Genomic DNA, 15334 nt, shown 5'->3' with positions numbered 1-15334 from the left:
GACCTCTTGAGCCTTATTAGCTCTAGATAACTATACATATTTCTCAGCTATTCTATATATGTAATTTATTGCAGTGATGTGGAAGCATAGTGAGCACTGTGATCTATCATGGAAGGGCAGTGTACATTGATGTGAGGACGATGAATGTCGCTCACTGAGGCTGTAGCGTTTCATATATAGTCAGGTCTTCAGTACATTGTAATGCTTTCTATTTCCAGCTCAGTAACACGTTCCTGTTATGTGGACCCGCTCTACATCTGAGTATTAATGTTTCAGGAGGGCTGTGTATGTATAAATATGTATTGAGGATAAGTGGGCGGGAGTAAACGTCACTACGCCTTCTCTCCGCGGCGGCCATTTTTGCATCGGGCTAAGGATACTCTTGTGCTGTGGTATACGCTGTATACACTTCGTTTCCTCAGTCTCAGGACACACTATAATAGAGCCAGCTATGTTTATTATAGTTGATAAAGGGCTTGCTCTCGGTGGCGTTTCTTATATGTCCGCTGCTATTGTGTTACGTAAACCGCTTATTGGGTTAATTGAGACATAAAAGCGTGCCCGGTTCAAAAATGGCCACCCATAAGCCCTCTAGGGGGATAGGGGATTAAAATGAAAGTGCCCGCCTCGTTCTGGTGATTGGTTGCTGGGACGCGGCTGGGGGCGGGGCGATGCTAGGTGCTTTGGCTTGGGGAAAGCTTGCGCGCATGCGTGGACGTTTCAGAGTGGCGCTGTTCGCTTGGGATGGTGACTGTTTTGGGGCTGTCAGTGGAGCCCGCACTGCTGCCGCTCACTATAGAGGGGAGAACCGGCCTCGGGGGTCCGGGGGCTCCGGTGACTGACACCTGGGATATCAGAGCAGCACTAGGACCAGCCGGCGGGACAAGGGGACGATCCCCTGGGGAGCAGTGACATCCAGCAGCCGCACAGCCCCGGAGGGAATGATGAACAGGTTCAGAAAGTGGCTGTACAAACCCAAGGTAAGTGCTGTGCTGGCCCCTGGGGGCCCCGATCACGTGATGCTAGAAGACCAGTATAATGTCATCAGCTGCACTACAGTGTCCAGCAACCACATATGTCTACATATACAGTAACTTTATATAATACATTACTGGTGAGTTCTATCCTGGATTGTACTCCAGAGCTGCATTCACTATTCTGCTGGTGAGGTCACTGTGTACATACATACATTACATTACTTATCCTGTACTGATCCTGAGTTATATCCTGTATTATACTCCAGAGCTGCATTCACTATTCTGCTGGTGAGGTCACTGTGTACATACATTACATTACTTATCCTGTACTGATCCTGAGTTATATCCTGTATTATACTCCAGAGCTGCATTCACTATTCTGCTGGTGAGGTCACTGTGTACATACATTACATTACTTATCCTGTACTGATCCTGAGTTATATCCTGTATTATACCCCAGAACTGTACTCACTATTCTGCTGGTGAGGTCACTGTGTACATACATTACATTACTTATCCTGTACTGATCCTGAGTTATAGCCTGTATTATACTCCAGAGCTGTACTCACTATTCTGCTGGTGAGGTCACTGTGTACATACATTACATTACTTATCCTGTACTGATCCTGTATTATACTCCAGAGCTGTACTCACTATTCTGCTGGTGAGGTCACTGTTTACATACATTACATTACTTATCCTGTACTGATCCTGAGTTATATCCTGTATTATACCCCAGAGCTGTACTCACTATTCTGCTGGTGAGGTCACTGTGTACATACATTACATTACTTATCCTGTACTGATCCTGCATTATATCCTGTATTATACTCCAGAGCTGTACTCACTATTCTGCTGGTGAGGTCACAGTGTACATACATTACATTACTTATCCTGTACTGATCCTGAGTTATATCCTGTATTATACCACAGAGCTGTACTCACTATTCTGCTGGTGGGGTCACTGTGTATATACAATTGCATTACTTAGCCTGTACTGATCCTGAGTTATATCCTGTATTATACTCCAGAGCTGTACTCACTATTCTGCTGGTGAGGTCACTGTGTACATACATTACATTACTTATCCTGTACTGATCCTGAGTTATATCCTGTATTATACTCCAGAGCTGTACTCACTATCCTGCTGGTGAGGTCACTGTGTATATACATTACATTACTTATCCTGTACTGATCCTGAGTTATATCCTGTATTATACTCCAGAACTGTACTCACTATTCTGCTGGTGAGGTCACTGTGTACATACATTACATTACTTATCCTGTACTGACCCTGTGTTATATCCTGTATCTTACTCCAGAGCTGTACTCACTATTCTGCTGGTGGGGTCACTGTGTACATAAATTACTTATCCTTTACTGATCCTGAGTTATATCCCGTATTATACTCCAGAGCTGTACTCACTATTCTGCTGGAGGAGTCACTGTGTCCATACATTACATTACTTATCCTGTACTGATCCTGAGTTATATCCTGTACTATGCTCCAGAGCTGCACTCACTATTCTGCTGGTGAGGTCACTGTGTACATACATTACATTACTTATCCTGTACTGATCCTATCCTGTATTATACTCCAGAGCTGTACTCACTATTCTGCTGGTGGAGTCACTGTCAATACATTACATTACTTATCCTGTACTGATCCTGAGTTATATCCTGTATTATACTCCAGAGCTGTACTCACTATTCTGCTGGTGAGGTCACTGTGTACATACATTACATTACTTATCCTGTACTGATCCTGAGTTATATCCTGTATTATACTCCAGAGCTGTACTCACTATTCTGCTGGTGAGGTCAATGTGTACATACATTACATTACTTATCCTGTACTGATCCTGTACTGATCCTGAGTTATATCCTGTATTATACTCCAGAGCTGTACTCACTATTCTGCTGGTGAGGTCACTGTGTACATACATTACATTACTTATCCTGTACTGATCCTGCATTATATCCTGTATTATACTCCAGAGCTGTACTCACTATTCTGCTGGTGAGGTCACTGTTTACATACATTACTTATCCTGTACTGATCCGGAGTTATATCCTGTATTATACCCCAGAGCTGTACTCACTATTCTGCTGGCGAGGTTACTGTGTACATACATTACATTACTTATCCTGTACTGATCCTGAGTTATATCCTGTATTATACTCCAGAGCTGTACTCACTATTCTGCTGGTGAGGTCACTGTGTATATACATTACATTACTTATCCTGTACTGATCCTGAGTTATATCCTGTATTATACTCCAGAGCTGTACTCACTATTCTGCTGGTGAGGTCACTGTGTATATACATTACATTACTTATCCTGTACTGATCCTGAGTTATATCCTGTATTATACTCCAGAGCTGTACTCACTATTCTGCTGGTGAGGTCACTGTGTATATACATTACATTACTTATCCTGTACTGATCCTGAGTTATATCCTGTATTATACCCCAGAGCTGTACTCACTATTCTGCTGGTGAGGTCACTGTGTATATACATTACATTACTTATCCTGTACTTATCTGGCACTGGTTATCTGAATTCTGTGAAGTGCACTTAGTCAATAATGTAATGTATACTAGGAGTTTAGCTAAGCTGTTGCAAAACTACAATTCCCAGCATGCCTGGGCAGCCAACGGCTGCCCAGGCATGCTGGGAATTGTAGTTTTGCAACAGCTGGAGAGCCATAGGTTGGAGCTTTCTTTTGGGAGCAACAGGTTACAAGCCTCATATGTATCTCAGGATCTACTGTACTATGGATGAGTAGGATCAGTCATCTTACTATAGGATCTGGGTCACCATTGCCATACATAACATTATGATCAGTGGTCATCTCAGCCATGTAGGGTGTCAGTAGGATCTATATGGCATTAGGTTACCCGAACATTTCGGGGTCATTTGTGGAAAAGTATCTAAGGAATTCCTGAAAAAAAAAAAAAGTTAAAGGAAATAATAAAGAATTAGATACAAATGTAACATTGATACAGTGGCAAAAATGTCTCGTAATTTGGCATCACTGTGCAGAGCTGCATTAGCGTCTAAGGCTGCGTTCACACGGCCGTCTGTCCCCGTTTTTTTTTTTTTAATACCCGTTTCGGTTCCGTTCTTGCAGGCTGTAAACGGATTAAAAAAACGGTTTAAAAAAAATCGCATTCATGTCAATGGGATTTTTTACAATCCGTTTGTACCCGTCTGCACTCATTTCCGTTATTTCTGACAGCAGAAAAAACGGCACATGCAGTACTTTTTCTTTCATCAAAAAAACTGAAGAAAAAACGGATACAGTAAAATTAACATTGAAGTCTATGGAAAACGGATGAGCCTTTTATTGCATCCATTTTTTCAATCCGCTTTTTGATCCGTTTTTACTTCTGTGCATGCTCAGAACCAAAAAATGTTTTTTTTTGTTTATTAACTGAACAATAACATCCGATTGCATCTGTTATTGTCATTTTTTTATTTTTTTTATAAAGTCTATATTTTTTTTTTTTTGACGGGGGAAGAATGGGACGGGTCTAGACGGCCGTGTAAATGCAGCCTTATTGTGAAATTTTTCTTTGAAGGTTTTTCTCCCTTACAAGTGAAGGTTGCATACATTCACTGGCCCCTTTATTAGGAACACCTTGCTAGTACCGGGTAAGATCCCCCCCCCCCCCCTTTTTCCAAAATTGTGGCTTAGCACCGATCATACTGTATAATGTTATGCAATTGGTTTAGCATTATACAATGAATGCAATCTAATGATTGCATATAAAATTCCCCTATGGGGACAGAACAAGTGTAAAATAAGATATACATTAAAATCCCCTTTAATTTTTTTATAAATTTTTTTATTTTTTTTAAATAATAAACATATTTGGTATTGCCAGAATAGGTGATACTATTAAAATATAATACTTAGGATTCTGCACGGTGAACCACGCTTATAAATGCTCATTTATGGTCACATCATATTTAAAAACTATGTATGTGTGTGTGTGTGTGTGTGTAGATATATATATATATACAGGATATACCTTGTAGAAAAGAGAACATTTCATATGGCTATAAAGAGTTAAAAAAAAAAAAAAGCAAACCCCTTTAAAACTTAAAAAAAATTGCTGTTTTCTTTTCAATCCCCCCCCCCCCCAAAAATAATAGATACATGTTTTGTTTCGCCGTACATTAAATGTAAAATGAAAGCTGCCATTTCATTGAAGGTGTTATAAAAAAAAAAAAAAGCCCTCATGGGTGAAAAAATAAGAGTTATGTCTCCTAAGATGCGAGGGTAAAATGGAAAACTGCTGTGTCCTTAAAGGGGGTAACCTGCCCCTAGACATCTTATTCCCCTATCCAAAGGATAGGGGATAAGATGTCTGATCACGGGATTCCTGCTGCACTTGGCATTCGTTTAGAGCATCGGGTGCAGCTCCGGAGGCCCGTGACATCACGGTCACGCCCCCACAATGCATGTCTATGGGAGGGGGCGTGATGGCTGTCCTATAGACTTGCATTGAGGGGGTGTGGCTGTGATGTCACGAGCCTCCACCCTGCATCACCAGTCATCCGGCATGGAGCGAAGTTCGCTCCGCGTATCGGATGTCTGGAGTGCCGCAGCTGAGATCGCGGGGGTCCCCAGCAGCGGGACCCCCGCGATCAGACATCTTATCCCCTATCCTTTGGATAGGGGATAAGATGTCTAGGGGCGGAGTACCCCTTTAAGGGGTTAAGGGATGATCAATTGGTACTAGGGGGCCCAGAGGTCAGACGCCCTGCAATCACAGACTTATCCCCTGTCCTGCGCAATACTTTCAGAATACCCCTTTAGGGTAGAGGCACACGTAGCGCATCTGCAGGGTATTTCTCACTGTGGATGCGCTGACGGCAGTCACCCTGGTCCTGCACGGTAGCTCTATGGGGGAAATGTATCAAAACCTGTCCAAAGGAAAAGTTGCTGTGTTGCCCATAGCAACCAATCAGATCGCTTCGTTCATTTTTGAAAAGGCCTCTGCAAAATGAAAGTAGCAATCTGATTGGTTGCTATGGACAACTCAGCTACCTTTCCTCTGGGCAGGTTTTGTTAAATCTCCCCCTATGTGTCTGCTTGTAGCGAGCGGATTTCCTTCTGCGCATCTGCGACGAGCAAGCACTGTGTCTACATCAGTATATCTGCTGCTACGATTGGACAGACAGAGCTACCCGGCGGCAGCAGAGAGCTCACTCTGTATGACCTTACCCTATAGCAGTTTGTATATACTGATTCTGCGGCCGAACTTTTCTTTCTGTCCCCAACTACTTGCTATACTTCCAAATGTCGAAATAACATGGAATATGACTGCTGGTCAGACCACACGTAGTTGTTTGTAGTCTGTTACCATGGAGACACATAGATGCTGTGTAAAAGGTTTGCAAAGCGACATTATTTAACATGTATTGGAACAAGAGAAATTGAACGTAGCCTTCAGATATGCCGGTCCATTATTGTCCTGTAACACAGATCCCTTACTTGGTAGTGATCGATTTATAAAAATAAAGAATTTCTCTATGATCCAAGTCCCAGATCTACCGTATTTTTCACCATATAAGACGCTCCCAAATTTAAAGGATGAAAATCTAGAAAAAAAAGATTCTGAACCAAATACAATGTAAAGTATAGGACAGTGATCTTCAACCTGCGGACCTCCAGATGTCGCAAAACTACAACTCCCAGCATGCCCGGACAGCCGTTGGCTGTCCGGGCATGCTGGGAGTTGTAGTTTTGCGACATCTGGAGGTCCGCAGGTTGAAGACCACTGGTATAGGAGGTAATAATCACGTGTCCCTGCCGCTCCGGACCCGTCACCGCTGCCCTGGATGTCGCCCTCCATCGCTGTCGCCGCTTCCCCAAGGTGTCCCCATTGCTCCGGAACGTCTCTGCTGCCCGGTATCCTCGCTCTCCGTCGCCGCCATCACGCCGCTCCGCACGCGGCTCCCATGGGACGGCGTGCACGATGACGTGATGACGACGAAGGAGAGCGCCAGCCATGCAGGGGATCCTGGCGCGGGGCAGACACCGAGGAGGCAGGTAAGGTCCCTCCCAGTGTCCTGTAAGCTGTTCGGGACGCCACGATTTCACCGCGGCGGTCCCGAACAGCCCGACTGAGCAGCCGGGTTAGTGTCACTTTCGCTTCAGACGCGGCGGTCAGCTTTGATCACCGCGTCTGAAAGGTTAATACAGGGCATCACCGCGATCGGTGATGTCCTGTATTAACCGCGGGTCCCAGCCGTTGATGGCCGCAGGGACCGCCGCGATAGGACAGGTTTTAATGTGTATTCGCCGTATAAGACGCACCAACAATTAAAAGGGCGTCTTATATGGTATGTACGGTTATGTATAAATGTTGGCTAGTGGGGGACGCTGCTCACTGGAGGGTGACTGGTGATATTTAGGGCACACTTACTAGTACGCTTGTCATTCAGCCTCTCAGTGACCCCATCCAGGGTCACAGTAATTACCTATATACCCAGAAGCTCGGCTAACCCACTTATTTCTATCAGGTATTATTCCGCTCTGCTACATTATACTGCAGTGACCTGTTATTTAACGTGAGATCATTGCGTTCAGTGCCAAGGAATCTGAGATCTGTTCTGCCGGGTCATCCATGCCGCGCAGGTCTCATCTCATTCTTGTAAAGCGAAGCTCTAAATATGATATTTAGAAATTGCATTATGGGCATACCATACTCAGGCCCTTATATTCTGCTGACTGTACCTGCTGGGAATTGGTAGGAGGAATAAAAAAACCTCTAAAGGAAATTATTATTATTATTTTTTGCTTATATAGTGCAACATAGACTAATATTAGAAAATAATGTAGAGGTTCTTGTGTATGGCTTGTGCTTACCTTTTTAACTGATGTGGCAGGCATGAGATTGGCTCCAATTTTTGAATTTAAATGTTCTGTAATGTAGCCTACATTTAACATGAATCCTTTGGATAGGGGATAAAATGTCAATGGGCGGAGTGCCCCTTTTAATATTCAAGCAGCCCAACATGGCTCATCAGTCACTCCTGCTTGTAAACAGAGCTACTCCTACCTAAAATGGGACCTGTCATCACTTTCATGCTGCCTGAACCACAAGTTATTGGAATGCTTCCTGGTGGCTTTTCCCCGTCTTGCCGCCCTTGATTGATGGATTTCTTAAAGGGGTACTCGGCTACTCATTGTTTGGGACAAACTGTTTTGAACACTAGAGTCGGCGCTGGGAGCTTGTGACGTCCTAGCCCCACCCCTTCATGTCAGTCCCCGCCCCCTCAATGCAAGTCTATGGGAGGGGGCGTGACGGCTGTCACGCCCCCTCCCATAGACTTGCATTGAGGGGGCGGGGACTGACATGAGGGGGTGGGGCTAGGACGTCACAAGCTCCCAGCGTTGGGAACAGTTTGTTCCAAACGCTGAGCAGCGGAGTACCCCTTTAATGCAGTTAGGGCTGCATGACAGACAAACCTGGATCCGACTTCCGGGGTGCTAAATATCCCATACACAGACAAGTCTTGAACAAAAACTCTCAAAAAGAAGAAAAAGGACATAGGACTTAAGATGGCAACCACCCGTTTCACGTTGAAGATGACTCTTCTTCTGGCCTTCCCGGCAGACAACACACTGATTTAAAGTTGCCAAGGCCTAGGCTGCTGATCTTGAACAGGCAGCCTGCACCGTGGCCACTTTAGATCAGTGAGCTGCGGTGGCTGCTGCTGCAGGACTGTAACATGCCTGGGATTTGCTGCCAGCACACAAAAAACCTCAGTTGTGATTATAGGTCAAATCCCTTTCTCCTTATCGCATTATGTCTCCTTAAAAAAATAAAATAAAATTTTTTGAATAAGGAAATACATCAAAACTGCACCTAATGTAAACTGATACCAACCCACTTATGAGTTTCAGTAGTCTAGGCTACTGGTTGCTGGAGTCTAGCCAGGTGATTAGGTTATTAGGTTGGTCTCATTAGTTGAAGTGCATGCAGTGATTACATTCCACACCCTCTCTCTGCAAAGCCAGAGAATTCATGGGAAATGTAGGTGGCATTAGAAAAATCATTTCTCTTCTAAGGGTACATTCATACTAGTGGATCCATAGCGTATTTTACGCTGCGGATCCCCCCGCTGAATGACCGCTGTATGCTGCCTTTACAGGTGCCTGCTTGGAGTGGCAATACGCCACTACGAGCAGACAAACTGCAATGTGCAAGTTGCCGTGCGCATGCGCAGTATACTCGCACATCGTGGCAGCTCTCGACTTAGCTCATGGAGTAGGCTGAGTGGCCGCGATGAGTGTGAGTACACCGCGCATGCGCAGCGGCTCGCACATCTCTTCAGTGTGTCTGCTTGCCACTCCGAGCAGGCAACTGTAAAGGCAGCATACAGCGCTCCTTCAGTGGCGGATCCGCAGCGTAAAATACGCTATGGATCCGCTCGTCTGAATGTACCCTTAGAAGATAATTTTTGTAATGCTACCTACATTTCCCATGAATTCTCTGGCTTTGCAGAGAGAGGGCGTGGAATGGGGATCCGCTCGTGTGAGCTTACCCTAAAACTGAATTATGATGGCTGAAAACCCATGCCTGCCATATTGGCTAAAGCAGGTAAGCACAAGGCATACACAAGAACCTCTCCATTATTCTCCATCAATAGCCTATGCTGCACTATATAAGCAAAAGAAATACATTTCCCCGAGTGCTTCTTTAATGTTAAGAAGTCAATTTCGCGAATAATAAGCAGATTCTGAAATTACCGTTACTGCACAACAAAATTGTTGGTAAAACTGTTAAAATTAAGTGAGCGGATCGGGAGGGATTTTAATTTTGCTGAATTCACTAAAAGAGGTCAATTGTGGAATTTTTGCATTTTGATGAATCATTAGCTAAACTATAGAGTCTTAAGGCTTTCTACTGACTCGTGCCAGCTATTTCTTCTGAATGTGAGTACGCGCGCTCTGACATTGAAAATACGATATACCGCCATCTTAACGATTTCGGCAGGACCTGCCATCCTTCTGATGTGTATGGGCACTAGTACGATGTTGGGGAGGGAAGGATCAGGCACGTTGGTATTTAAAGGGGGTTATCCAGGAAAAAACTTTTATTTTTTTCTTATATATATCAACTGGTTTCAGAAAGTTAAACAGATTTGTAAATTACTTCTATTAAAAAAATCTTAATCCTTTCAGTACTTATGAGCTTCTGAAGTTAAGGTTGTTCTTTTCTGTCTAAGTGCCTCGGGAACCGCCCAGTTTAGAAGCAAATCCCCATAGCAAACCTCTTCTAAACTGGGCGTTTCTCGAGACAGGTGTCATCAGAGAGCACTCAGACAGAAAAGAACAACCTTAACTTCAGAAGCTCATAAGTACTAACAGGATTAAGATTTTTTTAATAGAAGTAATTTACAAATCTGTTTAACTTTCTGGAGCCAGTTGATATATAAAAAATTTTTTTTTTTCCCTGGAATACCCCTTTAACTGCCTGATCATTTTGTTCTCTTGGAGATAAGCCACTGCACATGGTGTCTGGCAGCAGCTTATACCTCCCCTATTCATACAGGTCATGTGAAGGTGGGATCTGGAGAGATGACTGTTGTTTGTCCAACAGCTATTGAACCTGTATGTCTATCCTTAGACAGTCAGTAAAATTTGGAGAAATTGCCACCTAGCACAGTGGTATATTAAAGAGATGCTTTGCATATTCTTCTTTCCATTTATTGAAATGCAAATACTGAAAAACGTTTTGGTGGCCAAGTTCCAAACCTTTTGTCCCAAGTAGGCCCTTAAAGGGGTATTCCGCTCCTAGACATCAAAGGATAAGATGTCAGATTGCAGGGGTTCCCGTCACTAGGGACCCCCCACGATCTCGGCTGTGGCACCCGAGCCATCCGGTGCACGGAGCAAACTTCGCTCCGTGCCGGATGACTGGCGATGCGGCACCGGAGGCTTGCGATGTCACGACCACGCCCCCTCAATACAAGTCTATGAGAGGGGGCGTGACGGTAGTCACGCCCCCTCCCATAGACTTGTATTGAGGGGGACGTGGCGGACGTCAAAGCCACATCCCCCTCAAAACAAGTTTATGGGAGGGGGGCGTGCCTCTGGCGCAGCACCCGAAATTTTAAACGAATGCTGAGTGCAGCAGGGAGATCATGGGGGTCCTAGCGGTGGGACCCCCGTGATCAGACATCTTATCCCCTATCCTTTGATGTCTAGGGGCGGAATACAACTTTAAAATGGGACTATCCACGATTACAAAAACAAAGGATTTCTTCTAGAAACGGCGCCACTCTTGTCTTCAGTTTTTGTGTGGTATTGCAGCACAGTTTCACTAATGTGTATGGATCGGAGTTTTAATTCCACACACAACCTGAAGACAGGTGTGGCGCCGAAAGGCAGTTATGTTCTTTAATCCGGCATCTTTAAGGCGCCCATACACATTAAAGCAGTGTTTCCCAACCAGGGCGCCTCCAGCTGTTGCAAAACTGCAACTTCCAGCATGCCGGGGACATAGAACTCTGTGTCCTGACTTTGGATGATGCAGCTCTTCCAACCTCTTTCTCACAGCAGGAAGGCCTTGTGTTTTTATTTTTTTATTTATTTATTTATTTATTTTTTTTATTTCCATGTTCGCACCTCGCCCAGGGCAAGTTCATTTTGACATTTAGCAATAGTTGACATTGTGTAGCAATAGTTACATAAGCAAACTCATTGGTATAACAATAGGGCTGGGTTCACACTGTGGAATCTCCGTACGGAAATATTCTGGCCTAAGAGTCCGAGTGAGGCCGGCGCCAACTGAATCAGTCGTACTAGGACCGCACATACATTGCCTTCCGTACGGAAATATTCTGGCCTAAGAGTCCGAGTGAGGCCGGCGCCAACTGAATCAGTCGTACTAGGACCGCACATACATTGCCTTCCGTACGGAAATATTCTGGCCTAAGAGTCCGAGTGAGGCCGGCGCCAACTGAATCAGTCGTACTAGGACCGCACATACATTGCCTTCCGTACGGAAATATTCTGGCCTAAGAGTCCGAGACAGCAAAGTATTCCAGGTGTGCATTGCGCAGTGGAATCGTATTGCCAGCAATGGGATCCTGCTGCATCAGAATGGAAGTTCTCGGAAATTACGTAGTGTGATTCAAGCCTTGGGGTATAGATCCTAACACTGGGTGCGGGCTGCAGGGGACGGGACATCTTGACCATGCCCCCCTAGTGACATCACGGCACGCCCCCCTCAATGCAAGTCTATAGGAGGGGGCGTGGCGGTCGCCACGCCCCCTCCCATAGACTAGCATTGAGGGGGCATGACGTTACGAAGGGGCGTGCCGGGACAATATGAAGGGGACTAAATGTTCCGAACAGTGGGGCAGTGGAGTACCCCTTTTAATTCATTAGGAACGTACGATAATATTTCAAGGCGTTATCCCTAGATTTTAAAAAGAGAGCCATCACTTTTGGGACAATAGAGAGTCCCATAGAGATGGAGGAGTGGTCACACACTGCCATTCTATTCAATTGGGTAGCAAGGAAGAGTCTCGGAGGAGTTCTGGTTGTTCCAAAATTTCCTTAAAGGGGTACTCCGGTGAAAACCTTTTTTCTTTTAAATCAACTGGTGGCCGAAAGTTAAACATATTTGTAAATTATTTCTATTAAAAAAATCTTAATCCTTCCAGTACTCATTAGCTGCTGAATGCTACAGAGGAAATTCCTTTCTTTTTGGAACACTGATGACATCACAAGCACAGTGCTCTCTGCTGACATCTTTGTCCATTTTAGCAGCCATGCATTGCAGATGTATGCTAAGGGCAGCATGGTGGCTCAGTGGTTAGCACTGCTGCCTTGCAGTGCTGGGGACTTGGGTTCAAATCCCACTAAGGACAACAATAAATAAAGCGTTATTATTGCTATAATAATGTCAGCAGAGAGAATTCCAAAAAGAAAAGAATTTCCTCTGTAGTATTCAGCAGCTAATAAGGACAGGAAGGATTAAGATTTTTTAATAGAAGTAATTTACAAATATGTTTAACTTTCTGCCACCAGTTGATTTAAAAGAAAAAAGGTTTTCATGGAGTACCCCTTTAATGTAAGAATTATAGAGGCCACGGTGCGCCACTTTACTCTTCTCCAGATCTATGTCTTCACACAATCCTGTCAAGTGTTAAAGCAAAGGGTCTGAATACTTATGTTCATGCCAAATTTTCTTTTTTTAAAGGGATACTCTGCTGGAAAACATTTATTTTTTATTTTTTTTAATACAATGGTGCCAGAAAGTTAAACAAAGTTGTTACTTCTATTAAAAAAATCTTAACCATTCCAGTACTTATCAGCTGCTGTATAATCCACAGGAAGTTCTTTTCTTTTTGAATTTCCTTTCTGTCACGACCACAGTGCTCTCTGCTGACACCTCTGTCCATTTTAGGAACTGTCCAGAGCAGGACAGGTTTGCTATGGGGATTTGCTCCTACTCTGGACAGTTCCTAAAATGCACAGAGGTGTCAGCAGAGAGCACTGTGGTCAGGCAGAAAGGAAATTCAAAAAGAAAAGAACTTCTTCTGTAGTATACAGCAGCTAATAAGTACTGTAATGATTAAGATTTTTTAATAGAAGTAATTTACATATCTGTTTAATTTTCTGGCACCAGTTGATTAAAATATTTTTTTTCCAGTGGAGTACCCCTTTAAGGGCCGCTTTACATGAGAGTACGGTATTTCCTGCTAAAATCCGTAGTGGATTTTGCTACTGTAGACTTCAATGGGTCAGCAGAAAATCTGTTATAGCAGCAGATTTGCGTCTTTTCCGCAGACCCATTTAAGTCAATGGTTGCAAAATCACGCTTGTAAGAATAGGCCCTTGGGCTATGTTCACACGCCAGAATTTCCATGTGGAATTCCGCAGGAGTAGAGTCTCATTGATTTCAATGGGATTCTTCTGCGATGTGCACATAGCAGAATTTTCATGCTGGAAACATCTGCCGCAGAAATTCCTGTGTCCATAGAAAGAATGAACATGTCCATTCTTTCTGCAGACTCTTACGGAATGCATTGCCGTCTATGAGACGGCGCATTCCCGAGCATTCCTAGCACCGGCATGTCATGCCAGCGCCTACAGTCTGAGGAATGTCTCCGTCTGGACATTCTGGCGTGTGAACATAGCCTTTATGGCTCAATCACACTATGGAATCACCAAGCGGAGATTCCTTCTGGAGAGGGTGCAGGAGGCAAAACAAGGCAATATGATCGCTCAGAAATGCACCGTCTCAATGGACTGCAACGCATTTAATTCTTTCAGCAGATCCTGAGGTCCGACATTTTGTAGTACGGTGCAGCAGAATCCCACTGAGAACAATGGGAGGCTGCGGCACTTTTTTTTTTATTTATTTTAAAAAAAAAAAACAGTGAATGAGCCCTTAGGGTGCATTCACACATACAGGATCTGCTGCAGATTTTAAAAGGGTACGCTAGTAAAAGAAAAACAATTTTTTTCATATCAACAGACTCCAGAAAGTTAAACAGATTTGTAAATTACTTTTATTATAAAAAAATCTTAATCCTTCCAGTACTTAGCAGCAGCTGTATGCTCCAGAGGAAGTTGTGTAGTTCTTTTCTGTCTGACCACATTGCTCTCTGCTGACACCTCTGTTCATGTCAGGAACTGTCCGAAGCGGGAGGTTTGCTATGGGGGTTTGTTCCTACTCTGGACAGTTCCTGACATGGACAGAGGTGTCCTCATAGAGCACTGTGGTCAGACAGAAAAGAACTACACAACTTCCTCTGGAACATACATCAGCTGATAAGTACTGGTCGGATTAATTTACAAATCTGTTAATCTTTCTGGAGCCTGTTGATATGAATAAAATAGTTTTCCACCGGAGTAGCTTTATTAAATCATTTAGTTTACATACTGTGACGCTCAATTATTATAGGGCATTGAGTCCATTTTTTGGTAAACCTATTATTATTATTATAATAGATACCTTGGTAGTCGTCAATCCTGCACTCGGTATTGACGTAATATTTTGAACATGTTTTTCTAGTGGTTATTATAAGGTTATGATGATAATAAGGTGAGAGGTGATAAATAGAGATGAGCGAACTTACAGTAAATTCGATTCAATACGGACTTCTCGGCTCGGCAGTTGATGACTTATCCTGCATAAATTAGTTCAGCTTTCAGGTGCTCCGGTGGGCTGGAAAAGGTGGATACAGTCCTAGGACTGTATCCACCTTTTCCAGCCCACCGGAGCACATGAAAGCTGAACTAATTTATGCAGGATAAGTCATCAACTGATGAGCCGAGAAGTTTGTGACGAATCGAATTTACTGTAAGTTCGCTC

At 43.8% G+C, this 15334-nt stretch overlaps 1 protein-coding gene across 3 annotated transcripts in view; it reads left to right on the top strand.

Annotated features, from left to right (window-relative positions):
• The first annotated feature begins 672 nt into the window (after positions 1-672).
• Positions 673-15334, top strand: part of ZFYVE28 (zinc finger FYVE-type containing 28) — a 188754-nt gene continuing 174092 nt past the window's right edge. For 2 of the 3 annotated variants that reach the window (XM_056554962.1, XM_056554960.1), the window contains exon 1: positions 673-980. In XM_056554962.1, coding sequence (XP_056410937.1) covers positions 942-980 — 39 coding nt within the window. In that variant the 5' untranslated portion in view covers positions 673-941. The remainder of the gene's footprint in view (positions 981-15334) is intronic. The other variant, XM_056554961.1, reaches the window with a different exon arrangement.

The sequence above is a fragment of the Hyla sarda genome, chromosome 1 (genome assembly GCF_029499605.1).
Source record: "Hyla sarda isolate aHylSar1 chromosome 1, aHylSar1.hap1, whole genome shotgun sequence".
In the NCBI taxonomy this organism is placed as follows: Eukaryota; Metazoa; Chordata; class Amphibia; order Anura; family Hylidae; genus Hyla; species Hyla sarda.
This window is presented reverse-complemented; position numbering and strand designations above follow the sequence as displayed.